The sequence below is a fragment of the Nyctereutes procyonoides genome, unplaced genomic scaffold (assembly GCF_905146905.1).
Source record: "Nyctereutes procyonoides isolate TBG_1078 unplaced genomic scaffold, NYPRO_anot_genome, whole genome shotgun sequence".
In the NCBI taxonomy this organism is placed as follows: Eukaryota; Metazoa; Chordata; class Mammalia; order Carnivora; family Canidae; genus Nyctereutes; species Nyctereutes procyonoides.
The window spans coordinates 49,943,891-49,969,531 of record NW_026575126.1 but is presented as its reverse complement, the minus strand read 5'-3'; the positions used below and the strand labels follow the sequence as shown (position 1 = coordinate 49,969,531).

Genomic DNA, 25,641 nt, shown 5'->3' with positions numbered 1-25,641 from the left:
CACCTGCTATTCTTTCTGCTTGTAAAGCTCTTTCCCACAGGTCCACATGCCTCATCCCTCACGTCTGTTAGGTCTCAACTCAAATGTCCCCTTAGTGGAGAGGCCTTACCTGACGACCTTGCTCCACACAGCAGCCCTGTCTGGGGTTCATGCTGGTTCAGCAAACACACTAATGCTGCTTTATTATTCTTCAGAGCATGTAACACCTTCCCATAGGTGATGTATTTTTACTTGTTTATTTATTGATTATGTGTCTCTCACCTCACCCTTGTTAGAGTGTAAGAGTGCCCTCCATGAGAGCAGGGACTGGCTCTTGTTCATTGCTGTATCCCCGGAGCCTAGAAAACAGAGTGTATCATAGCCATGGGGAAAATGTGAGTGGAATGAATTAATGAATGAATGAAAATAAGGACTGACAGGCTAGCACTGGGTTGTACAACAGAGAGATGACTGGTGTCCCTGAGGAATGAGGTATCATACGGTAGAGAAATGAGAACACGAGCCAGACTCAAGGGAGTAGTGGCTGGGAGGAGAAGATGTAGGTGTGGAGTGTGCAGCCACCGCCTCCAGGAAGCCTGGCTGGAAAGGGGGAAGCGAGGCTGGGCAGAGGCTGAGGGGGATGCTGGCTTGACAGCAAGTGTCGGAAGCTGGGAGGTGGCCCTGGGGGGACATGCAGAGTGAATTGGCCTTCACTCTGATGAGCAGGTGTTACACCCAGGCCCCTGCCCCCTCCTGTGGCCACAGGGCATGAATCTGTCTGGGGGCCAGAAGCAGCGGCTGAGCCTGGCCCGGGCCGTGTACAGCAAGGCCGCTGTGTACCTGCTGGATGACCCCCTGGCGGCCCTGGATGCCCACGTTGGCCAGTGCATCTTTAACCAGGTCATCGGGCCTGGCGGGCTGCTCCACGGAACGGTAAGTTTGGGAAAACGTGTCAAAGGCCACAGGGCAGGGGCAGGGGAGGACCTGACCCCAGTCTGTCTCACCACCGCTCTCCTCGAGGCTCTCCTTCCTCTGTAATAGTCAGCTTTTGCTCTGCTGATGCTGCTTGACAAGCAACCCCCAATCACAGTGGCTTACAACAGCAGTTTGTTCTTGCTTTTGGGTCTGGGATGAGGCTCCTCTCCCTCAGGTCACTGGCCAGATCCAGGTTCAGGTGGAGCCTGTGTGTCTTCTTGTTCCAAGACACAGTTTGAAGGAGACCCTCTATTTCTCTACTGGGATGTGGAGAAAGAGGGTGGGAGTACAAGAAAGGGGGCTCTCTCCACCCTGAGCCCCAGGACACTGCCTGACACTTCCCCCCCAACCCCTGGCTCTGGAGGACTGGTCATACATGTGAGTGTGACTCACCCCTTCCCTGCCCAGACACGGATTCTCGTGACCCATGCGCTCCATGTCCTGCCCCAAGCTGATTGGATCGTGGTGCTGGAAGATGGAGCCATTGCAGAGATGGGTCCCTACCAGGAGCTTCTGCACAGGAATGGGGCCCTGGTGGGTCTTCTGGATGCAGCCAGACAGCCAGGAGACAGAGGAGATGGAGGTACTAGCTAGGCTTGGCCGGTTCTCTGGCCCTGGCTCCTGCCACCCTTGGGGAGAAGGCTCCAAGGATCCCACTGGCGTGGCTGGAATGCTCTGGCCACAGCCTTCATGGTGGCCCAGGCCTGGAAGCAGACAGCTCTCTGAAGAGGCCACCTATCCCCTCAGTTAGAGCCAGTGTCACCTTCTCTGAACCGGGGACTGTGCTAAGTGCAGTGATTATTTCATTAGATCTTCGCAACATGCCCATGAGGCACATGCAGTCATTGCTGCCATGTTACTGATGAGCAAACTGGGCAAAGACAATTCGATTTTCCAAGGTCACAGGATTAGAACTCAGGTATGTTCATATCTGAAGCCTATGTTCCTAACTGCTACAGAGGCTGAGCGAGATGGTCACTTGGTGGCTAGAGGCCAGAAGGCCCACGACGCGCTAGGTGGGGCTTCTAATAACCAGAAAACACAGCACGTGCTGGAAAGATGACCATGCATTGGAAGTGAAGCCACCGATGTGAGCTCCCCCACAGTGGAGTGGCACCTTCCAAGCATTAGCTCATTTAATCATCCCAATGCCCCTGTGAGGTCGGGGCCATCTTTACCTCCATTTTACAGATGGGAAAACCAAGGCCCAGAAGTGAAGGAACTAGCCCAAGCTTACATGGCCTCTAAATGGTGGTAATGGGATTTGAACCCAAGCAGCCTGACTCCAGAGTATGTGCTTTTTCATTAGTAGGCAGGATGCTGTCCTTCACCCCCACATTCCCCATGACACTATGACAAAGCAAGGATGCACAGCCAGGTGCCCCAACCCCAGGGTCTGCCTTGCCAGGAAACATCTGTTGAGCATTGGCCCACCCTGGTAAAAATCCCAAGTGTTGCCTCACCATGTCACCATCCTGGAGCTTGGAGACGGAACCCGCCTGGTCTGGGCGACAGTCAGAGGGAGGTTCCCCCCTGGGGGAGGTGACTCTGAGGTTGGGTGGGAGTCACCTAGAAAAGAACATTCCAGGAACAAGGAATTGCTTGGACAGGGCTGCTGGGGGGAACCTGGGGCAGTTTGCTGTGTACAGTGTTTGCTACTGTTTTTCTAGCCCCAAGTTCATAGCAGGTGTGCCATTATATCTGCTGAGTGAGTGAGTGAATGAATGAACGAATGAATGAGTGATTGAAGGAATAATGTTCCCAGAAGATCCCAGGGACGATTGAGAGAAGTTGCAGGAGCCAGATGGAAGGAAACAGATGCTCAGACAAGTTAAGGCCATATGGTCAACTTTGGGTGGCAAAGCCAGCATCTGGACCCCGAGTGCTGACCCCCATCACGTGACAGGACTCTGCTGACCTTGCAGAAACAGAACTCATGACCAATGCAGAGGACCCCAGAGGCCCTACTGGAAGCGAGCAGCCTGTAGGTGGACCCGAGAGGTGAGTCCACTGTGATGCTGAGCGCCAGGGAAGCATGGGCAGAGGCTGAGGCAGGGTGGCTGTGTCACCAACTGCCTCTCAGGCGGGTAAGGGGAGCCAAGATGATTCTGGACCCCCCCAGAGTACCTGCCATGGGGCTCAGCTGTGGGATAATTCACCAAAAACTATTGGATAATCAATTGGCTACAATGATTAAGTCCTCAAGTGGCCAGTTCATAGAATGACCAGTGTGCCCTCAAGTATGATGAATGCCTTACAGTTTGTCAGGTTGTCTCATGGCAGGGGAGGGGCAGGGCTGATTGCAATGCAAGATCCTTACCATTGTTAATGACATGCCTGGTCCTGTCGCTCATGCTTTGACAGGCTTGCCACACAAAGGGCTTGAGTCTACACTCATGGGATCACTTGGCACAGGCCAGAACACATAGGTGAGGGGGTCACCAGAAGGCCTGATGTCCCCTTTTCTCTGGCCCCCTCTGGATAGGCCGTAGCCAGACTCATTATGGGCTGTCTGCAGCCGAGGAACCCAGCCAACATGGTGCTCTCTCTTTTTTATGGAAAGTGATTTTGTAAAACAGAACAACAGACCCCTGGGCACCAGGAAGTGTGAGCTTAAGTGACTATAGTTGGGGGACTGTAGGGGGATCTTGAGGGTCCTTGGTCCCTGGGAGCAAGTAGAGGCTGGGCTCAATGCCTCCCCATGCCAGCTAGCCTCCCAGAGCGCTCCTGGTCACATACTGGGCAATCCCACTTGTCTTCACAGTGCATGGTAATCCTACGTAAGATGAGAGAGAAAGACAGATAGACATATGTACATAGGTGAATATATAGATAGACAAGAGATCAATAAATGATGGATAGGTAGATGATTGATTGTAGAGACTAACCGCATTTTACAGCTGAAGAAACTGAGGCAGACAGCTAAGTCAGCCTCCTGTGGCTTCACGGTCAGCAGGTGGCAATTGGCATTTAAGATTGAGGCAGCCCACCCATCCATAGATGAAAGGAACACACAAGAAGTCCTCAACATTGAATTGTGCGACAGTGACACTCTGGCCACCTGGAATGACAAATCGGAGTGTAAACAGCAGAGGCAGAATGATTGTAGCAAAGCTTAAGCCAAAACAAAAACTCTGAAAAAACAAGTTCTGAAGTTGGACCCATGAAGCTCATTCAGTGACACGGCATCAGGAGAACAGGCTTGCTCGCCTCTGGGGTAGGGGACGGCACTCAGGAGGGAGGACGGAGCACTGCTAGTTGAACGAATGAGTGAATGAATGAGTGAGTGGAGAGCGTACCTCAGGGTTCGTTGGCGACCAGTGGCCGGGAGGGCTGGACACACACAGCCCGTGGACAGGGACCCTGATGTGTCCTCATTTCCTCTCAATGGCAGGTCCATGAAGTTAGTCCCTGAGAAGGACGGGACCACTTCAGAGGCCCAGACAGGGGCTCCCCTAGCTGGTCCCGAGTGGGCAGGACGGCCAGCAGGAGAGGACGGCACACAGAATGGCAGGGTAACACCGGCTGCTCCCTCCCCTTTGCATCCAAGGCTACAGCTCCCCACCCCACCCCCCACTAGCCCCCCAGGGCTCGAGGCCTCCCATCGGGTATCGCTCTGTGCAGGGAGTGGAGAGACTCACTTTTATTGAACACCTGCTGCGTGCCAAGCAAGACTCGAGGTGCTTCATATTTCTTAATGCTCACAACCACCCTAAAATTAGATGGCGATAGTTCCATTTTAGGGATGAAGAAACTGAGGTCTGGAAATGTTTGTCTGTGTTCTCATAGCTAGCACGGGACCACGCGGGGACTCAAGTCCAGGAGAGCCAGAATCTGCAGCTTGTACTATTTCTTTTCTTCTATGCTGTTTTGTCCACCCATCCACCCACCTACCTACTCACTCATTCCTGTTGCTCTACCTTTCCTCTCATTCACTACTCACCCCCTCCCTCCTTCTCACCCATCCATCTACCTACCCATCTACCTGCTGATCTATTCATCTCACTCAACCTCCCACCCATTCACTCATCCAGCCATCCGCTATCATCTACCCATCCACCCACTTATCCATGCAGTACCCATCTTCCATCTATCTAGCCATCTACCTACTCTCTATCCATCCATCCACCCACCCAACTATCTACCCATGCACCCACTTATCCACCCACCTACCCACCCATCTATCCACCTTGTACCCACTTATCCATCCATCCACCCTCCTATCCATATACTCATCTTCCATCTATCTACCCATTCATCCACTTGCCCATCCTTCCATCAACTCACCTATGCACCCACTCAACTACAGACTTACTCATTTATTCTCCCATTCACCCATCTACCCATTTATTCACCCACTCGCCCAATCACCCATTATCCCACCCGACCATCCACTCACTTATCCACCCAGAAAACATTTACAGAACCCCCACTGCCAGGCAATGTTTATGCTGTGGTGGAGACTGCACACTAGTGAAGGGAGACAAGCAGCAAACAATGAGGCTACCAAGCAAAGTGATACTAGATAATGATAAATGGTATAAAAAATAAAGAAGGGCAATGAGATGGGGACCAGCCAACAGAGGGTCAGGAGCCTACTTGGAAAAAAAAAAAAAAGGAGCCTACTTGGGTTGAGATGCTCTGAGGAGTGACACTTAGCTGAGCCATAAAGCAAGAGACCAGCCTCAGATAGAGCAGGGGGAGAGCATTCCAGGCAGAGGGAACAACAGGTGCAAGGGCTCTGACGTGAGAAAGAGCTTAGGGTGCCAGAGGAAAAAAGGGGATCCCAGAAGACCAGCAGACAGTGAGTAGGAGGTAAGGTCAGAGACATAGACTAGAGGTTTGGTATTTCTTCTGAGAGCAAGAGAAAGCCATGAGCAGATCAGCAACAGCAGATGGGGTCAGGTTGATGTTTCCAGAAGTTTGCTCTGGCTGTAGCCACATGAAGAACTTCAGATTCATGGGAGCTGGACCTAAAGCAAGCATCTTAACCTCTTCATGCCTCAGTTTCCTTATCTGTCAGGTGGGAATTCTGATGGGGGCAGAGACACGTGCTGGTCCCGCAGGATGTGTTCAGTAAATTACTCCCAAGCCAGAAAGTGCCACAGCCTGTCACCTTCTCGGCTGACAGGCCCTCTGAGGGTTCTGCAGAGGAAGGGGGCCTGGAGGCCGGTGGGGCTGAGGGAGAGACATACTCCAGGTGGGAGGCCCCGAGGAGGGACCCGTAAGGTCTGCATCGTGTTCCATGTGCCCCGCCGATGTGTTTTGAGAGCCTCACCTGGTCTTTCCCCACCTCACCTCCCTCTGCCCCCACCACCCCCACCTGCACTACAGGTGAAGGCCACCATGTACCTGAGCTACTTCCAGGCTGTGGGTGTTCCCCTCTGTGTCTACGCTCTCTTCCTCTTCCTCTGCCAGCAAGTGGCCTCCTTTTGTCATGGTTACTGGTTGAGCCTGTGGGCGGACGATCCCACCGTGGACGGGCGGCAGACGCAGGCGGCTTTGCGGGGCTCGATCTTCGGGATCCTGGGCTGCCTTCAAGGTACCCCTCGCCCTCCATCCTCCCAGCCTCCCTCTGAGGTGCTCAGGGCTCCCTGGCCTGCCCATACCTGGCTTACCCTGCCCTTCATGACCGTCTGTGCCAACCTCCTGGGCCCAAATGCATCCTTCAGATAAAGCTTGGGGGTGGGGGGGACATGGCCCATCCCTCCCCTCCTGGGCCCCCCAGTGTCTCTGCCAGACTCATCAGCAAATGCAGAATCCTGGCCCCCAGATGTTGGGGACAGCTGAGGACTGGGGTGAGGACAGGCCAACTGCAGTGTTTGGATTGGCCAGGGGTCCAATCTGCCCGGCCCCAGAGACAGGGAGCAAGCTGGCCGCATCCCAAGTCCGTAGATCAGACAGGGAGGAAGCGAGCATGTGAGTTCCCTAGGACTGACACAAATGGCCACACACCTGGGAGCTCAGAACAACAGAAACTTAACTCTCACAGCCCTGAAGCCAGAAGCCCCCAAACCAAGCTCTCAGCAGGACTGGTTCTTCTCAGAGGCTCTGGGGGAGCAACACTCCCATGCCTCTCTCCTAGCTTCTGCTGGGGGCCAGCAATCCTTGGCTTGTTGTGTCTTTGCCTGTCTTCACACCACCTCCTCTGTGTCTCTGGATGTCTTTGGATTTAGAAGCCACCCTATATCCAAGGTGGTATCATCTCAAGCTCTTTCACTGAAAACCTCTCCAAAGATCCCATTTCCAAATAAGTTCACATCCTGAGGTTCCTGGTGGACATATATTTGGAGGGTGGGAGGCATAATATTCAACCTGCTACAGGGGGGTTCCATTGAGGGATTATCAGGAGGGTCAAATCATAAGTTGTCTACCATGGAGGGTTGGGAGGTGGTCTCAGCTCTCATGCTCTGATACCTCTCTCTCCCCAGCCATTGGGCTGTTTGCCTCCATGGCCATGGTGCTCCTAGGGGGGATCCGGGCATCCAGCCTGCTTTTCCAGAGACTTCTGTGGGATGTGATGCGGTCTCCCATCGGCTTCTTTGAGCGGACCCCCATCGGGAACCTACTGAATCGCTTCTCCAAAGAGACAGACATAGTTGATGTGGACATCCCAGACAAACTCCGGTCCTTGCTGATTTATGTCTTTGGACTCCTGGAGGTCAGCCTGGTGGTGACAGTGGCTACCCCTCTGGCTATGGTGGCCATCCTGCCGCTGCTGGTCTTCTATGCTGGGTTTCAGGTAGGGAGAGATTGAGGAAGTTCCGGGGCTCAGCTCAGGTCACCTCATCCAGTCCCCTGTCTCTGGCAGCATTCTGTGTAGGAGGTTCTGCACAATGGGCATCCAGGGGCCGTCCCTAGAAGAATCCCAGAGGCAGAGACACCACAGTTTATTTCCAACACCCTATACTCGTCTGTCTCCCAATGGTCCACGTCAAAGTTCTTAATAGCTAAGATTTTGTCCTGTGGCTGCTGCTGAAATCAGCTTCATCTTTTCCAGTTATCTGGACAGCACGAAGGCACTGCAAGGTCTCAGAGACTGCTGCATTAAGTTTGACTCTTCCAGTTGCCAGAGAAATTGTTTCATTAGCTTTATTTTTATTTTTTTCAAGATTTTATTTATTTATTCATAAGAGACACAGAGAGGGAGAGACACAGGCAGAGGGAGAAGCAGGCTCCCTGCAGGGGGCCCAGTGTGGGACTCGATCCTGGGACTGGGATCACGCCCTGAGCCAAAGGCCGACCTTCATCCGCTGAGCCACCCAGGCATCCCATTTCATTAGCTTTAAACAAAAGGATAGAATTTAATGACCCTAAAGTGCAGGGTGGGCCAGTTGTCACCAGGATGCTGTATAGTCTCTCCATGTCTTTGCTCAATGGGGCTCAAAGTGTGGTCTCAGAACAGCAGCATCGGTACCAGCCGGAAGCTAGTTAGAAAGGCATGTTCTCGGGCCCCATCCAAGACTTACGGACTCAGCTATTGTGGAAATGGAGCCCAGAAATCTGGGTTTTAACAAACCCCTCAGGTAACCCTGGTGCACGCTAATGTTTAAGAACTGTTGGCTTTAGTCTGCTTGGCCTGACTTTGCACAAACTCTCTTTCCGGGGGCAAGTCAGATGGCCCCTGGCAACCCTGTGCTCCCAGCATCCCCCTCAGCAACACCAGCACAAAGTAACCTGTTCTCCAGCTCGGCATTTGTTCGTCAGACCCAGGAAAGATTAGAGTTGCCTACTTCGGGGCATGTGTTTATCCCTGGGCTAATCAGAGCGACCAAAGGGATGGCTACCCCAACCGGCTAGGCTGTGTCATGCCACCACCTCCACCATCTGGTCCCATGGTTGAACTCCATCCCACAAGGCCCACCCCAGGATATCAGAAATAGAGTAGAAAGAACCATGGTAGCCAGACAAAAACCACAACCACCACTATCTTCTCTGTGTCTTCTTGACTTGGGGAGGGACAGCTTTAGGGTCGGGCAAAGGTGGGTTTGAATCCAGGCCCTGCCACTTACTTGCCATAGAGACCTGAACCAGCCGCTTTATCCCTCTGGGCCTCAGGTGTTCTCATCTGTAAACCGTGAAGCCCACTAACGCCCAGCTCATGTTAATAAATACTGTTTGTAAAGAGCCTAGCACACAGCCTGGGTGTTCAGCAAATGCACACCCTCTCTGGCTGCGCACACACTGCAACCCCAAACCAAATAACACCTCATATTATTTGTGGATTGTTATGTTCCCAGAGCCTGCCATGGAAGCTTGACTTATGTGAATGAATTCTGCTTGGCCAACTGCCTTCCTTGTCCTTTATGGTCTTGTTCCCATACTGACTGGCCCTGAGTGAAGCAGTTGGCCTAAGACCTGGGAATGAGACAGCCTAGTTGCATGAGAGGAGTGATTTCTCAATCCTGGCTGTACATGAGAATCACCCAGAAGTTTTTTTTTTAAAATACCAAGGCCAAGGGAACCCCACCAGAGATTCTGATTTAATAGTTCTGGAATGGGGCACTGGATGGTTTTTGAGCTTCCTAGGCGATCTTAAAAAGAACCACGTAACTCTGATTCTGTAAGGAGATGGGAGCCCAGAGAGGGAAAGCGACTAGCCCAAGGTCATACAGCAAGCTGAAACTCTGTACTTGAGGCTCCCCTGTGCTCCTCAAACTACCTGTCTCAATCTGTGACTTCTCCCCTCCTCACCTGTTCTCGCTTCAGAGCCTGTATGTGGCCAGCATATGCCAGCTCCGACGCCTGGAGTCAGCCAGGCACTCATTCGTGTGCTCCCACGTGGCCGAAACGTTCCAGGGCAGCGCAGTGGTCAGAGCCTTCCAGGCCCAGTGCCGTTTTGTGGCTCAGAATGACACACACGTGGATGAAAGCCAGAGAGTCACTTTCCCACGGCTGGTGGCTGACAGGTACGAAGAGCCTTGGGGCGGAGAAGGCCCTGTACTACAAACACATCTGTGTCCCCAGAGAGTGAGACCCAGTGTCCTACTGTGCAGCCAGAGAGATCACGTGGCCTGCCCAAGGTCACATAGTCAGGGATAAAACCGAGGCTACGTACCATGTGGGTGCATTTGGGAGCGTGGCCTGAGGAGTCCACAGCCGCAGAGGGGCAGCTGAAGGGAAGAAGCCTCTGTTGCTTTGGTGATAGAGCAGCTACATAAGCATCCCCAGCCTCCTTTCAGTAACAGAGTGTCTGAGCACAGACAGACATGGGCTCAAATCCCAGCTCTGCAACTTCCTAGCTGGGCCATCGCAGGCAGGTTACGTACCTCTCTGAGCCTCCTTTGTCAAAGGGGGACGGCATTCACGGGGTGGCTCTCAGGATCCAATACATGCACTCAGCTGGTGCTTGTAACATGCATACCGCATGCCCGACCCAGTTCTGAGCACTCTACATGGATGTATTCACTTAGTCCTATGAATAACCCACGAGGCAGAGGCTGTTCTGGAGAGGGTGGACCTCAGGCATAGAGATTTAGGGACTTGCCCAGGGCCACACAGCAAACACGTGGTGGAGTCAGGCTTCACATCCAGGCACCCTGGTGCCACAGTGTGGAGAGGGCAAGCACACAGTAAGAACTCAATAAATGTGAATTCCTTTCTCCTTTATCCCCTGGGTCCCTGGCCAGCTGTGGCTCTCAGGCCCTGGGGCTGTGGGCAGTGTCTAAACCCCGTATGCCTTCTGGATGACCTATTCCACCTCTTCCTGGGGTAAACCGAGGGAGGAAAGACCTCACGGACATCTAGAATGCACCTACTATGTGGAGGGCCCAGGGATTTCCGGGCCACATGTGGCATATCTCATTTAATCCTCTCAAGTGTAAGGAGCCAGACGTCATCTCATTCCACAGATGGTTCCACTGGGATTTGAGGAAACAAAGGGGCTGTCTCAAGGTCAGCCGTCTAGGAAGCGGCTTCTTTATTCATTTGTTGGCTGCTTTGCTGAAAACCCATGACCTGCTGGGGAAGGTTTGTGTTTCCTGGTCAGAGCACCGTGGCTTCAAAGGCCTATGTCTGTGGACTTAGGCAACTACCTACTTCTGAGCCTTAGTGTCCTCACCTGTCAAACAGGACAGCAATACTCCACTTTGTGGGATTCTTTGGGGAACTAGATAGTATACTGTAGGAAAGCCCAGAGCTCTCTGAAGTCAGGGATTTTAATACCGGGTCACTCTGTGTCCCCAGCATCTCCAGCGTGCACAGCACACAGTAGATGCTCAATACATGTGTGTTGAATGAATGAATGCTAGAGTAGGAATCCAGGAGAAGGGGGTGCATATTTATTCATCCACTTAATGTATTATTCAGTGAGCACCTACTATGTGCTGGGTCCTATGCTAGGTCCTGAGGACAGTTGTGAACAAGACAAAGCCACTGCCCTCTCGGAGTTCACAGTCAAGGACTGATTAAATAGTTTTGTTATAAAGAGTGGTAACTGTTATGAAATCATCAGTGACCTGTTTGAGAGAAAGGCAGGAGCAGTCCAGGAGGGCTTTCGCAAGAGGCGGCATTCGAGCTGACTTGCACATAAAGATGAGATGGAAGCTGGGTTCAGGAAGGGGGAACACAAGGGATATGGCCAGGCATATCCCAGCGACAGAAAAGTGGCACCAGGGCAAAACTTTACTTTAACACCTACTGTGTGCCAGGCTCTGAAGTGGGCACAGGTGAGACAAGAAAGCATCAACTTCCCCCACCCACTGAGCTTGAGTGGGGCCTGGGGTGTGGAGGGGACCATTGCTGAGGCCCCTGGGGGACTCACGGTGGCACGATGGCCAGTCCTTGTGCAGGGAGGGCCCCCGCTGACCCTGCTCTCACCTGCCTCCCCTCGCAGATGGCTGGCTGCCAACCTGGAGCTGCTGGGGAACATGCTGGTGCTGGCAGCCGCCATGTGTGCTGTGCTGAGCAAGGCCCACCTTAGCGCCGGCCTCGTGGGCTTCTCGGTCTCTGCTGCCCTGCAGGTACTCCCAACACCCGGGACTGATACACCCCTGCCAGTGGGGTCTTCAAGGACCCAGGGCCAGACAACTGACCAGTGAGGAAAACATAGCTCTACAGAAGCTTAGCTGGGGTGACCTTCCTGGACCTTGGGCTAGAGTCTTCCCTCCCAGAGCCTCAGTGTGCTCATCTGAAAAATGGGTCAGTAATCTCTTCACACATTGTAAAGACTAGTTGAGACAAGGCATATAGAGTACATTTCCAGTGCATTGCTAAGTTTTATTGACTATTAATTAATTATATTCAATTAATATTAAATTAATCAATTATAACTAATAGTTAATTAACTCTTAACTATTAATATAATTTTATTAACTATTAATATTATAACTTAACATATTAATATATACTTGATATTAACTAATTAATATTATATAACTATATTATACTATTATATTCATATTAATATTTATGTATGCCATATTTTATAATGTTAATATATTATTTATAATATTAATAACTAAAAATATACCATCAGATCCTATCTATGAAGAAAAAACATATATATACATATATATATGTATATATACGGCATTCTTTATGAATGAAGCATTGTTCTAACAGCTTGACAAATATTAACTCATTTAACCCTGCGCACAACCCATCAGGGATACTGTATTCCTCATTTTACAATGAGGCAAAATGATGAGAAATCAAGGCATAGAAACCTCTCAGGATGGAAGTCAGCAGGCCTGGGTCCTGCGGTGTGTCCGTGGGAGGGCCACGTGCCCTTTCTGGTCCTGTCTCCCCACCTGCATCAAGACGGGTCAGACAAGCTTCTTCTGCTCCGCATAGTCCAGTTCTACAGAAGGGAGAGAGGAGGGGTCCTGGCAGCAGCAGCCACATCCCATCCCCCTGTCTGCCCAGGTCCTGCCTCCCGCCCCCCGCCTCGGGGCTGCCACGGGCTTGCAAGGGGGCCTTGCGGAAGCCAGCCCGAGGTGTCTTCTCCCACCAGGTGACCCAGACACTGCAGTGGGCTGTTCGCAGCTGGACAGACCTGGCGAGCAGCGTCGTGTCGGTGGAGCGGATGAAGGACTATGTCCAGACGCCCAAGGAGGTGATGGGTGGGGACGTGCAGGGATGCAGGTGTAGACGCAGGCGCTAGAGCCCCTGTCCCCGTGGGCTGGCGTCACAGCCAGCGCGGCGGTAATGGTTAAGAAGCCAGGACAGATCCCGGTTCCTTTGCTTCTTCACTTGGGCAGAGCAGGTCATTCTGGGGAGTGACTGGGGACCATGGGTAACAGCAGCACAACAGTGACATTACGGATGCATCACAGCGAGGTGACAGTGACGGAAGGGCGACAAGGCAAGGCTGACCACGCTGGTGTCCCGGGGGCACCCTGGAGACACTCCATACACGTGCACTGCTCTTACTGACCTCCTGTCCCCTCCGGGGGGTGGAGGGCCCGGGCCAGGTCACAGGAACAGCAGTGGCAGCTCATGACACCCCCTGTGCAACCTCGCCCTCTTCACAGAGACAAGAGGGGCCTGTCTCCCCCTTCTAGAGGAAGACGGGATATTCTGTGAGCCTCGATAGTGGCTAATAAGAGGAATATGGAGTAGTCAATACTTCTAGAATCCTGGATGTTGTTTGTAGCTCTGCTGTGTTCCATGCCCCCTCCAGCCCCGCCACAGCCGTAAACAAGCCCATTTTCCAGAAGGGAGAGAGGCTCCTCTGACCCCTTGTCCCCTCCTGCCCCAGGCGCCCTGGAGGCTGCCCGCCTGCGCAGCCCGGTCCCCCTGGCCTCACGGGGGGCAGGTGGAGTTCCGGGACTTCGGGCTGAGACACCACCCTGAGCTCCCGCTGGCCGTCCGGGGCGTGTCCTTCAAGATCCACGCTGGAGAGAAGGTGGGCGGCCTTCCCGCACCCCCTCCCCACGGAGCCCCGGCCCGGGGCGGAGCCCAGGCCCTGAGCACCCGCTGCCTCCTGCACCCCCTCATCCGCACACCCACCCCACCCTGTCTGAACCTGCAGTCTTCCCCACACCTGCCGTCATCTTGGTGAAACGCACCCCCCCGCCCCCGGTGCTCCCAGATGAGGAGGCAGCTCCCCGACCCCCTTCTTTCTTTTCGCCTCTGACCGTAGCCGAACACCTGCTCGTGCCGAGGCCGAGTGCTCAGGGCTTCACGTACCTTCTCCGGTTTGTGTGGCCTCAGTTCCCGGTTTTGCCACGGCTGACCTTGGGCAAGTCGCTTCATGCCTTGATCTCAGTTTTTCCATCTGTAAGATGGGAACCATAATGTCAGCCCCACAGAGCAGTTGTGAAGTTCACCCGACTTATACCCACACACTGCCTGGAACGGTGCCTGGCACATGGCAAGCGCTGCAAGATGTTTGCCAGTGCTTCTATTATTATCCTTTGCAGCCTTACCCTGACAACAATCCTATGAAGAAGCACCAGTTTTACCCCATTTTACAGAGGCTTAGTCCGTTTGACTCCCCACCCAGGTGCACGTCCTCCCTGCCTCCTCCTGGACTGCCCCAGGCCCCCCGCCGAACCCCCAGCCTCCCCGTTCACCACCTCCAGTCTGTTTTCCTATGATCTTGATTTGGGCGTGTCGTTCCCCTGCTTGAGACCTTCCACCTGCTGCCAGCTTCCCTCAGAGTAAAGGCCAGACTCCTGAGCTTGGCATTCAAGGCCGCACCCAACTCTCCATGCATTGCCCTGCCCGGGCTTCTTAGCCAACCCTTGTGCAACAGCTGCCTCACTGAGCCAGGTGGGCACTTGGTGCTGCCCTTGGGGACTTTACGCCCTGGCACTTGGTGTGGTTTACCTGGACTCTTCGCCCTTCCTAAACTCCTCCTCACCCTGCAAGATTCCACTCAAGAATCCCCTCCACCCCAAAGCCTTCTCTGATTACCCCGTTACTGCCTCTGCCAGGCAGCTTCAGGTCCAGAGTCTGATTATAGAGGGGATTTATTAGTCTCGCCATATTCCGATTAGGGTTGCTCAGTTGCACTATTTCCAAGACCAGCCAGGGAGTCCTGTGGAGCCAGGACCCCTTAATATCTATATTCCTGGAGGCTAGGAAATGCCTGTCACACAATGGGTGGCACGTTTCATTGACTTCTTGAACAAATCGTGTTGAACCTCTGTGGAGTGTCGGACATTGAGAATGCAACAGTAAACACTGAGGAGGGTTGGGGATACAGCAATGGGCAGATGGATGGAAGGATGAGATATGGATGGGCTGGGAAGGGAGATGGATGGATGGAGAGGAAGAAAGGACGGGAAATTCCTGGAAGGATAGGAAGATGGACGGAATGATGGGACATGAATCGGTTGAGACGGGGAGAGAAGGAAGGAGTAATGGAAGGGCAGTGTATAGCTTCAAGGCTGGGGGAATGGGGAGCAAGATGGGAGAGGTGAGAGGAAGACAGTGATGTGTAGAAAGAAGGGATGAATATATGGGAAGGTAGACAGATGACAGGACAGTGGGTGCTCAAAGGATGATGGGTAGATGGATGGATCTTGGATGCAGGCATCTCCTTGCCCAGATGCCCAGGGCCCCTCCAGCCTGTGGCCTGCTTTCCTCTGGCCAGGCCTGCTCAGAACGAGCCTTGCCCCCCCCACAGGTGGGCATCGTTGGCAGGACGGGGGCCGGGAAGTCCTCCCTGGCCGGGGGCCTCCTGCGGCTTCTGGAGGCGGCCGAGGGGGGGATTTGGATCGACGGGGTCCCCATCGCACACGTGGGGCTGCACACACTGCGCTCCAGAATCACCATCATCCCCCAGGTGAGGTCTGGGGAATAGGGTGGGCCGAGGTGGGAGGCCCGGCTGGGCCCAGCTCTGACCTGCTACCCCTTCCGACCAGGACCCCACGCTGTTCCCCGGCTCTCTGCGGATGAACCTCGACATGCTGGACGAGCACACGGATGAAGCCATCTGGGAAGCCTTGGAGACGGTGCAGCTCAGACCCTTGGTGGCCAGCCTGCCCGGGCAGCTGCAGTATGAGTGCACCGACCAAGGTTCCGACCTGAGGTAGGCTTGCCCCACCACGACCAGGACCTGGGAGAAGCCAGGGCTCCCCAGCGCCATCCCCAGCATAGTAGACCCTGGAATGCCCCCCACCATAGGACTACTAGCCCCATTCAGTGAACACTGCCAGTACGAATCCCATCCCTATCCGCAATTCAAACCCCAACACAGTTTCTGAATACCCAGTTTCTTTTTCTTAAGTTCAGTCCCTAAATTTATTTGGGTGACAAGACCCAACCTTTACTGACAGAAGGCTACTTCCAGTCTTCCTTTATCCCACTCAGCACTTATTTTGCTCCAAAGGCATTGTTTTTGATATTGGGTGCTAACCCCATGCTCACTGGGTATCGAGTAACATATGGCATGACTTTTTTTTTTTTAAGAGAGAGAGAGAGGGTGAGTAGAGGCAGGAGGGGCAGAGGGAGAAGGAGAGAGAGAATCTTAAGCAGACTCCATGCCCAGCATGAAGTGCGACTCAGGCTTGACCCTGAGATCATGACCTGAGCTGAAATCAAGAGTCAGGTGCTTAAACCACTGAGCCACCCAGGGGGCCCTGGCATATGCCTTTTAAAAGAAATTTTAACTGCGGTAAAATACACATATTAATTTAATTAATTAATTTAAAATACACATATTAATTAATTAATTTAATTAATTGATTTAATTTATACACAATAAATTTATTAAATTTTTTAATAAATTAATTTTTATTGGTGTTCAATTTACCAACATACAGAATAACACCCAGTGCTCATCCCGTCAAGTGTCCCCCTCAGTGCCCATCACCCATTCACCCCCACCCCCCGCCCTCCTCCCCTTCCACCACCCCTAGTTCGTTTCCCAGAGTTAGGAGTCTTTATGTTCTGTCTCCCTTTCTGATATTTCCCACACATTTCTTCTCCTTTCCCCTTTATTCCCTTTCACTATTATTTATATTCCCCAAATGAATGAGAACATACACTGTTTGTCCTTCTCCGATTGACTTACTTCACTCAGCATAATACCCTCCAGTTCCATCCACGTTGAAGCAAATGGTGGGTATTCGTCATTTCTAATGGCTGAGTAATATTCTATACATAAACCACATCTTCTTTATCCATTCATCTTTCGATGGGCACCGAGGCTCCTTCCACAGTTTGGCTATTGTGGACATGGCTGCTAGAAACATCGGGGTGCAGGTGTCCCGGCGTTTCATTGCATCTGAATCTTTGGGGTAAATCCCTAACAGTGCAATTGCTGGGTCATAGGGCAGGTCTATTTTTAACTCTTTGAGGAACCTCCACACAGTTTTCCAGAGTGGCTGCACCAGTTCACATTCCCACCAACAGTGTAAGAGGGTTCCCTTTTCTCCGCATCCTCTCCAACATTTGTTGTTTCCTGCCTTGTTAATTTTCCCCATTCTCACTGGTGTGAGGTGGTATCTCATTGTGGTTTTGATTTGTATTTCCCTGATGGCAAGTGATGCAGAGCATTTTCTCATGTGCATGTTGGCCATGTCTATGTCTTCCTCTGTGAGATTTCTCTTCATGTCTTTTGCCCATTTCATGATTGGATTGTTTGTTTCTTTGGTGTTGAGTTTAAGAAGTTCTTTATAGATTTTGGAAACTAGCCCTTTATCTGATATGTTATTTGCAAATATCTTCTCCCATTCTGTAGGTTGTCTTTGAGTTTTGTTGACTGTATCCTTTGCTGTGCAAAAGCTTCTTATCTTGATGAAGTCCCAATAGTTCATTTTTGCTTTTGTTTCTTTTGCTTTTGTGGATGTATCTTGCAAGAAGTTACTGTGGCCAAGTTCAGAAAGGGTGTTGCCTGTGTTCTCCTCTAGGATTTTGATGGAATCTTGTCTCACATTTAGATCTTTCATCCATTTTGAGTTTATCTTTGTGTATGGTGTAAGAGAGTGGTCTAGTTTCATTCTTCTGCATGTGGATGTCCAATTTTCCCAGCACCATTTATTGAAGAGACTGTCTTCCAGTGGATCGTCTTTCCTCCTTTATCGAATATTAGTTGACCATAAAGTTCAGGGTCCACTTCTGGGTTCTCTATTCTGTTCCATTGATCTATGTGTCTGTTTTTGTGCCAGTACCACACTGTCTTGATGACCACAGCTTTGTAGTACAACCTGAAATCTGGCATTGTGATGCCCCCAGATATGGTTTTCTTTTTTAAAATTCCCCTGGCTATTCGGGGTCTTTTCTGATTCCACACAAATCTTAAAATAATTTGTTCTAAGTCTCTGAAGAAAGTCCATGGTATTTTGATAGGGATTGCATTAAACGTGGAAATTGCCCTGGGTAACATTGACATTTTCACAATATTAATTCTGCCAATCCATGAACATGGAATATTTTTCCATCTCTTTGTGTCTTCCTCAATTTCTTTCAGAAGTGTTCTATAGTTTTTAGGGTATAGATCCTTTACCTCTTTGGTTAGGTTTATTCCTAGGTATCTTATGCTTTTGGGTGCAATTGTAAATGGGATTGACTCCTTAATTTCTCTTTCTTCAGTCTCATTGTTAGTGTATAGGAATGCCAATGATTTCCGGGCATTGATTTTGTATCCTGCCATGCTACCAAATTGCTGTATGAGTTCTAGCAATCTTGGGGTGGAGGCTTTTGGGTTTTCTATGTAGAGTATCATGTCATCGGCGAAGAGGGAGAGTTTGACTTCTTCTTTGCCAATTTGAATGCCTTTAATGTCTTTTTGTTGTCTGATTGCTGAGGCTAGGACTTCCAATACTATGTTGAATAGCAGTGGTGAGAGTGGACATCCCTGTCTTGTTCCTGATCTTAGGGGAAAGGCTCCCAGTGCTTCCCCATTGAGAATGATATTTGCTGTGGGCTTTTCGTAGATGGCTTTTAAGATGTCGAGGAAAGTTCCCTCTATCCCTACACTCTGTAGAGTTTTGATCAGGAATGGATGCTGTATTTTGTCAAATGCTTTCTCTGCATCTAATGAGAGGATCATATGGTTCTTGGTTTTTCTCTTGCTGATATGATGAATCACATTGATTGTTTTACGAGTGTTGAACCAGCCTTGTGTCCCGGGGATAAATCCTACTTGGTCATGGTGAATAATTTTCTTAATGTGTTGTTGGATCCTATTGGCTAGTATCTTGTTGAGAATTTTTGCATCCATGTTCATCAGGGATATTGGTCTGTAATTCTCCTTTTTGGTGGGGTCTTTGTCTGGTTTTTGAATTAAGGTGATGCTGGCCTCATAGAATGAATTTGGAAGTACTCCATCTCTTTCTATCTTTCCAAACAGCTTTATTAGTAGAATAGGTATGATTTCTTCTTTAAACGTTTGATAGAATTCCCCTGGGAAGCCATCTGGCCCTGGACTCTTGTGTCTTGGGAGGTTTTTGATGACTTCTTCAATTTCCTCCCTGGTTATTGGCCTGTTCAGGTTTTCTATTTCTTCCTGCTCCAGTTTTGGTAGTTTGTGGCTTTCCAGGAATGCGTCCATTTCTTCTAGATTGCCTAATTTATTGGCGTAGAGCTGTTCATAATATGTTTTTAAAATCGTTTGTATTTCCTTGGTGTTGGTAGTGATCTCTCCTTTCTCATTCATGATTTTATTAATTTGAGTCTTCTCTCTCTTCTTTTTAATAAGGTTGGCTAATGGTTTATCTATCTTATTAATTCTTTCAAAGAACCAACTCCTGGTTCTATTGATCTGTTCCACAGTTCTTCTGGTCTCAATTTCACTGAGTTCTGCTCGAATTTTAATTAACTCTCTTCTTCTGCTGGGCGTCGTGTCGATTTGCTGCTTCTTCTCTAGCTCCTTTATGTGTAAGGTTAGCTTTTGTATTTGAGTTCTTTCCAGTTTTTGAATGGATGCTTGTATTGCGATGTATTTCCCCCTCAGGACTGCTTTTGCTGCATCCCAAAGATTTTGAACAGTTGTATCTTCATTGTCATTAGTTTCCATGAATCTTTTTAATTCTTCCTTAATTTCCTGGTTGACCCTTTTATCTTTTAGCAGGATGGTCCTTAACCTCCACGTCTTTGAGGTCCTTCCAAACTTCTTCTTGTGATTGAGTTCTAATTTCAAGGCGTTATGGTCTGAGAATATGCAGGGGACGATCCCAATCTTTTGGTATCGGTTCAGACCCGATTTGTGACCCAGTATGTGGTCTATTCTGGAGAAAGTTCCATGTGCACTTGAGAAGAATGTGTATTCAGTTGAGTTTGGATGTAAAGTTCTGTAGATATCTGTGAAATCTATCTGGTCCAGTGTATCATTTAAAGCTCTCGTTTCTTTGGAGATGTTGTGCTTAGAAGACCTATCGAGGGTAGAAAGAGCTAGATTGAAGTCACCAAGTATAAGTGTATTATTATCTAAGTATTTCTTCACTTTGGTTAATAATTTGTTTAAGTATTTGGCAGCTCCCACATTCGGGGCATATATATTGAGGATTGTTAAGTCCTCTTGCTGGATAGATCATTTAAGTATGATATAGTGTCCCTCTTCGTCTCTCACTACTGTCTTCGGGGTAAATTTTAGTTTATCTGATATAAGGATGGCTACCCCTGCTTTCTTTTGAGAACCATTTGAATGGTAAATGGTTCTCCAACCTTTTATTTTCAGGTTGTAGGTGTCCTTCTGTCTAAAATGAGTCTCTTGTAGACAGCAAATAGATGGGTCCTGCTTTTTTATCCAGTCTGAAACCCTGCGCCTTTTGATGGGGTCATTAAGCCCGTTCACGATCAGAGTTACTATTGACAGATATGAGTTTAGTGTCACCATGATATCTATTCAGTCCTTGTTTTTGTGGATTGTTCCACTGAACTTCTTCTTAAAGGGGAATTTTAAGAGTCCCCCTTAAAATTTCTTGCAGAGCTGGTTTGGAGGTCACATATTCTTTCAGTTCCTGCCTGTCTTGGAAGCTCTTTATCTCTCCTTCCATTCTGAATGAGAGCCTTGCTGGATAAAGTATTCTTGGTTGCATGTTCTTCTCATTTAGGACCCTGAATATATCCTGCCAGCCCTTTCTGGCCTGCCAGGTCTCTGTGGAGAGGTCTGCTGTTACCCTAATATTCCTCCCCATGAAAGTCAGGGACTTCTTGTCTCTTGCTGCTTTAAGGATCTTCTCTTTATCTTTGGAATTTGCAAGCTTCACTATTAGATGTCGAGGTGTTGAACGGTTTTTATTGATTTTAGGGGGGATCTCTCTATTTCCTGGATCTGAATGCCTGTTTCCCTTCCCAGATTGGGAAAGTTTTCAGCTAGGATTTGTTCAAATACATATTCTGGCCCTCTGTCCCTTTCGGTGCCCTCGGGAACCCCAATTAAACGTAGGTTTTTCTTCCTTAGGCTGTCATTTATTTCCCTTAATCTGTCTTCATGGTCTTTTAATTGTCTGTCTCTTTTTTCCTCAGTTTCCCTCTTTGCCATTAACTTGTCTTCTATGTCACTCACTCGTTCTTCCACCTCGTTAACCCTCGATGTTAGGACTTCTAGTTTGGATTGCATCTCATTAATTTTTAATTTCTGCCTGATTGGATCTACATTCTGCAGTCATGAAGTCTCGTGAGGCCTTAATGCTTTTTTCTAGAGCCACCAGTAGCTGTAGAATAGTGCTTCTGAATTGGCTTTCTGACATTGAATTGTAATCCAGATTTTGTAACTCTGTGGGAGAGAGGGCTGTTTCTGATTCTTTCTTTTGAGGTGAGGTTTTCCTTCTAGTCATTTTGCTCAGTGCAGAGTGGCCAAAAACAAGTTGTATTGGGAAAAGGAGAGAAAGAGAGAGAAGGAAAGAAAAGAGAAAGAGAAAAAAGAAAAAGGAAAAAAAGAGAAGAAAAAGAGAAAGAAAAAGAAAGGTGAAAAAAAAGGGGGGTGGGGGAAGCAATCAGAAATCAAAAAGAAAAGAAAAAAAAAAACAAAAAAAACCACGGGGGAGTATCTTCTGATTCTGTAGACTTTAAGTCCCTTGACTTCCCCTGGAACTTGTCCGTCTAGCTGGTCTTCTGGGGGAGGGGCCTGCTGTGCTGATTTTCAGGTGTTAGCACTTGGGGGAGCTGCTCTGCCCCTGCCTGCTGCAGGGCTCAGCGGGGGTTGTTTACCCCGTGAGGCCCCAGGAGGAACAGCCGCAGTTGCTATGGCAACTCTGGAAGCCTGGATTCAGCCTCCGCAGGAACTACGGGCTCGGGGCTCTCGGCTCTCCGTCCGCAGGGCCTGGAGGCTCCGGGGCGGGGCGGCTGATCTGCTCAGCTCAGGGCAGGAGCGTCCTCGCTGTCCTGGGCCCTCCCGGCCTCTGCCTGTCCCGGGGGAGGCCGGATCCTGGGCTGTGTCCCGGCGCCCTGTGCTCCGGGGCCTGCGCTGTTGGATTCGCGCTCCCGCCCCGCAGCCCCCTCCGCGGAGCCGCCGCCCGAGCCCCTCCGAGCTGCTCCGTGGTCCCGCCGTGCGCGCTGCAGCCCTTAGGGAGCTCGGCGCACTCTCCGCGGGCGCAGGTGTCTGTTAGTGTCCCCGGGAGCCCGAGGGCATCCCCGCCCTCCTGGGTCCTGCTCCACCTCCCTGCGGGCCCCTTTCCGCCCGGGAAGGTTGGTGCAGCTCCTGCTCTCCGGGACGGGGCTCTCCTGTCCTGGGGACACTCGCCCCGGCCTCAGCCCGGCTCCTCGCGGGCCCCTCCCCCTCGGAGGCCTTTTGTTCCTTTATTTCTCTTTCCCCGTCTTCCTACCTTGATAGAAGCGTGAACTCTTCTCACTGTAGCGTTCCAGCTGGTCTCTCTTTACATCTCAGGCCGAATTCGTAGATTTTCAGGATGATTTGAAGGTTATCTAGGTAATTTTTTGGGGACAGGTGATTTGGGGACCCTACTCTTCCGCCATCTTGCCCCTCCTCCTATAAATTTATTAATTTTAATAAAATTTAGCAACCTTATCGTTTTTTAATGTAGTTTGTAGCGTTGAGTACATTCCCATCATTGTGCAACCCATCTCCAGAGCTTTGTCATCTTGCAAGACTGAAACCCAATCCCCATTAAAAAAATAATTCTCTTTTCTCCCCCTACCTGCCGCCAGCCCCCTAACCGCCATCCTGCCTCCTGCTTCTTTGAATTCGGCTACACTGGGTACCTCATTTAAGTGGAATATTACAGGATTTGCCTTCTGTGACTGGCTTATTTCACTTAGCTCAGGTTCTCAAGGTTCCTCCATGGTGTAGCAGGTGTCAGAACTTTCTTCCTTTTTAAGACTGAATAATATTCCATTGTATAGATAGACCACATTTTTCTTATCCATGCATTCATTCATTGAAGGGCACGTGGGTTGCTTCCACCTTTTGGCTATTGTGAAGAATGCTGCTAGGTGTTAATTGTGTGCCTTTTTAAAAACCGAGATGTTCTGGATTCTGAAAACCATCTGCCCCCAAAGGCATTAGGGTAAGGGGCTGTGGGTAGATTCCACACACTGGAGAAGTGGGTGGCTTGGTGGCTTAGAGTTTGGATGTGCTTTAAATCCAGCCTCTGCCAATTAGCAGCAACAGGACCCTGGGCCTAGGGTTAACCTTCTGGCCTCATCCTCCTTCTCTGTAAAATGCGAATTACAGTTAGTATCTCCTTCCCGTATGAAGATTGAGTTCTAATGTGTAAAGTTGTTGAAACAGTGCCTGGATAGAGGGAACAAGAATTATTCCCGGTAATCACCAGAGAGGCACTCTCACGAATCCCATTTTGCAGAATTGGCAAATTGAGACTTGCCCAGAGTCCCCCAGCACGGCCACAACAGGTCCTTGGTTCTCAAGAGATACTGCTGGGAGAACCAGCAGAGCGCGACAGGACATAGCCCCAGACGGCCCTGGGTCTCCAGGATCAGGGTCTCACAGACAGTGTGACCTTGAGCCTCAACTTCCTCACCTGAGCACTTTTATGGGACTTACCTTGTCCTCATCCCCTCCTTAGTCACAGTGGGCCAGTGTGTGCACGAGCACTCAGGGTACGTCCGGCACAAAGTGAAGACTGTAGAACAGAAATAGAAATAGCCATTTCACTGCGGGGGAAACTGAGGCACGGGGCTTTGAATGTGTTTGCCTAGAGTCACCCGGCTCAAAAATGGCAGGCTGGGGGTCCCTACCAGCTCTGTGGACTGGGGACCAACGTGTATAAAAGTGCATACATGCACACACACCCCTGCCCCCCGCCCAATGTCTGCAGCTGTCGGGGGAACCCATCTGTGGGCAGACACACAAATGTCCGGCCTGACCATTCCACTTGTTCCCAGTGTGGGCCAGAAGCAGCTCCTGTGTCTGGCGCGGGCCCTGCTCCGGAAAACCCAGATCCTTATCCTGGATGAGGCCACAGCCGCCGTGGACCCGGGGACAGAGCTCCAGATGCAGGCTGCCCTCGGGAGCTGGCTTGCTCAGTGCACGGTGCTGCTCATTGCCCACCGCCTGCGCTCTGTGCTGGACTGCGCCAGGTAAGCCCTTCTCCCAGCTGGCGCTCAGCTGCCCCCCTACCCCTCGGCCCCGAAGTGGCAGAGGAAGGCAGCAGGGTTTAGAGCTGGAGGGGTGCTGGGATGGATTATCAAGGGCCCGTTGTACAGGTGGCACACCTGGTGCCCACAGGGGAAGGGGCAAGCCCAAGGACTTGTGCCCAGCGATGCTTCCACCCTGGCTGTCAGGGTCCGGAAACTGCAGGGAAGGCCAGACTCGACTGGAGCAGACGTGCTGGGCTTTCAGTGGCAGAGTGCTCGCGCCGATTGGGCTGCTAAGATCCACTCGTTTCCCTCTCCCCTGCAGGGTGCTGGTCATGGACAAGGGGCAGGTGGCAGAGAGCGGCAGCCCTGCCCAGCTACTGGCCCAGAAGGGCCTGTTTTACAGGCTGGCACAGGAGTCAGGCCTAGTGTGAACTCTCAGCCCTCGCCTCGTCGTACCAACCCAGAGAGGCTGCCGTGCTCTGGGGGTGCAAGGGACCTGGAGTCATTGCTGGTGCCGCCGCTTTGGGTCTAGACCCCACTGCTCTCTGGGAGGAACTGGCAGAGAAAGTGGCTAATCGCCACAGACCCAGGAGGACACGGCAACGCCCAGGTTGGCCTGGTGCGGGCTCGTCCAGCCCTGTCCACCCTGGAGCTGAAGTCAATGGTGGATCTCCGCGCTGGCTGCCCACCGGCCTCGCCTGAGGAACTCCGACACCTGCCCCTGCCCGGGCTCCACCACACACCGTTCAAGTCCACATCCCTGGAGCTGGGATGACGGAGTGTGTACCTCTTACAAATTACCCCCTATATTCTGAGATGGTTACAGACTGACAAGTAATTATAAGAAATAATCTAGAAAGTTCCTGTGTAGTTTTACTAGTTCCCCCAATAACAACATCTTGAAAAACAGTAGGACCGTATCATAACCAGCACAGCGACATCGGTACAACTGGCCGATCTTGTCTGCTTTTTCCCTTGTTTACTTGTATTTGCACATGCGTGTGCATGTGTGTGCACACACACGTGCTTCCGTGCAAGCTCCTGCTCTCACCACCACCAGTCGGGATGCCCAACACCTCCATCACCACCAGGACCCCTCCGGTTGCTAGTTTGCAACCATGCCTACCTTCCTCCTGCCCTGCAAGCACCTGCTGATGTGCTCTCCATTTTGGTAAGTCGTTTTAAAGCTCCCTGTAGGATTCCAGAAAACTAACTTCCTGCTGCTCCTCTGCCCTTGCAGATGAGCCCCAGGGAGTGTCTTGTCCGAACCGACACACAAGCCACAGCCCACAG

At 50.9% G+C, this 25,641-nt stretch overlaps 1 protein-coding gene across 1 annotated transcript in view; it reads left to right on the top strand.

Moving 5' to 3' along the window:
• ABCC6 (ATP binding cassette subfamily C member 6) overlaps positions 1-25,207 on the top strand; it is a 55,146-nt gene extending 29,939 nt beyond the window's left edge. The window contains exons 18-31 of the mRNA XM_055339518.1: positions 745-912; positions 1,363-1,537; positions 2,880-2,955; positions 4,349-4,469; positions 6,289-6,496; positions 7,386-7,696; positions 9,664-9,863; positions 11,789-11,915; positions 12,908-13,009; positions 13,655-13,801; positions 15,530-15,688; positions 15,768-15,934; positions 24,154-24,348; positions 24,671-25,207. Coding sequence (XP_055195493.1) covers positions 745-912; positions 1,363-1,537; positions 2,880-2,955; positions 4,349-4,469; positions 6,289-6,496; positions 7,386-7,696; positions 9,664-9,863; positions 11,789-11,915; positions 12,908-13,009; positions 13,655-13,801; positions 15,530-15,688; positions 15,768-15,934; positions 24,154-24,348; positions 24,671-24,779 — 2,265 coding nt within the window. The 3' untranslated portion in view covers positions 24,780-25,207. The remainder of the gene's footprint in view (positions 1-744; positions 913-1,362; positions 1,538-2,879; positions 2,956-4,348; positions 4,470-6,288; positions 6,497-7,385; positions 7,697-9,663; positions 9,864-11,788; positions 11,916-12,907; positions 13,010-13,654; positions 13,802-15,529; positions 15,689-15,767; positions 15,935-24,153; positions 24,349-24,670) is intronic.
• Positions 25,208-25,641: the final 434 nt, after the last annotated feature.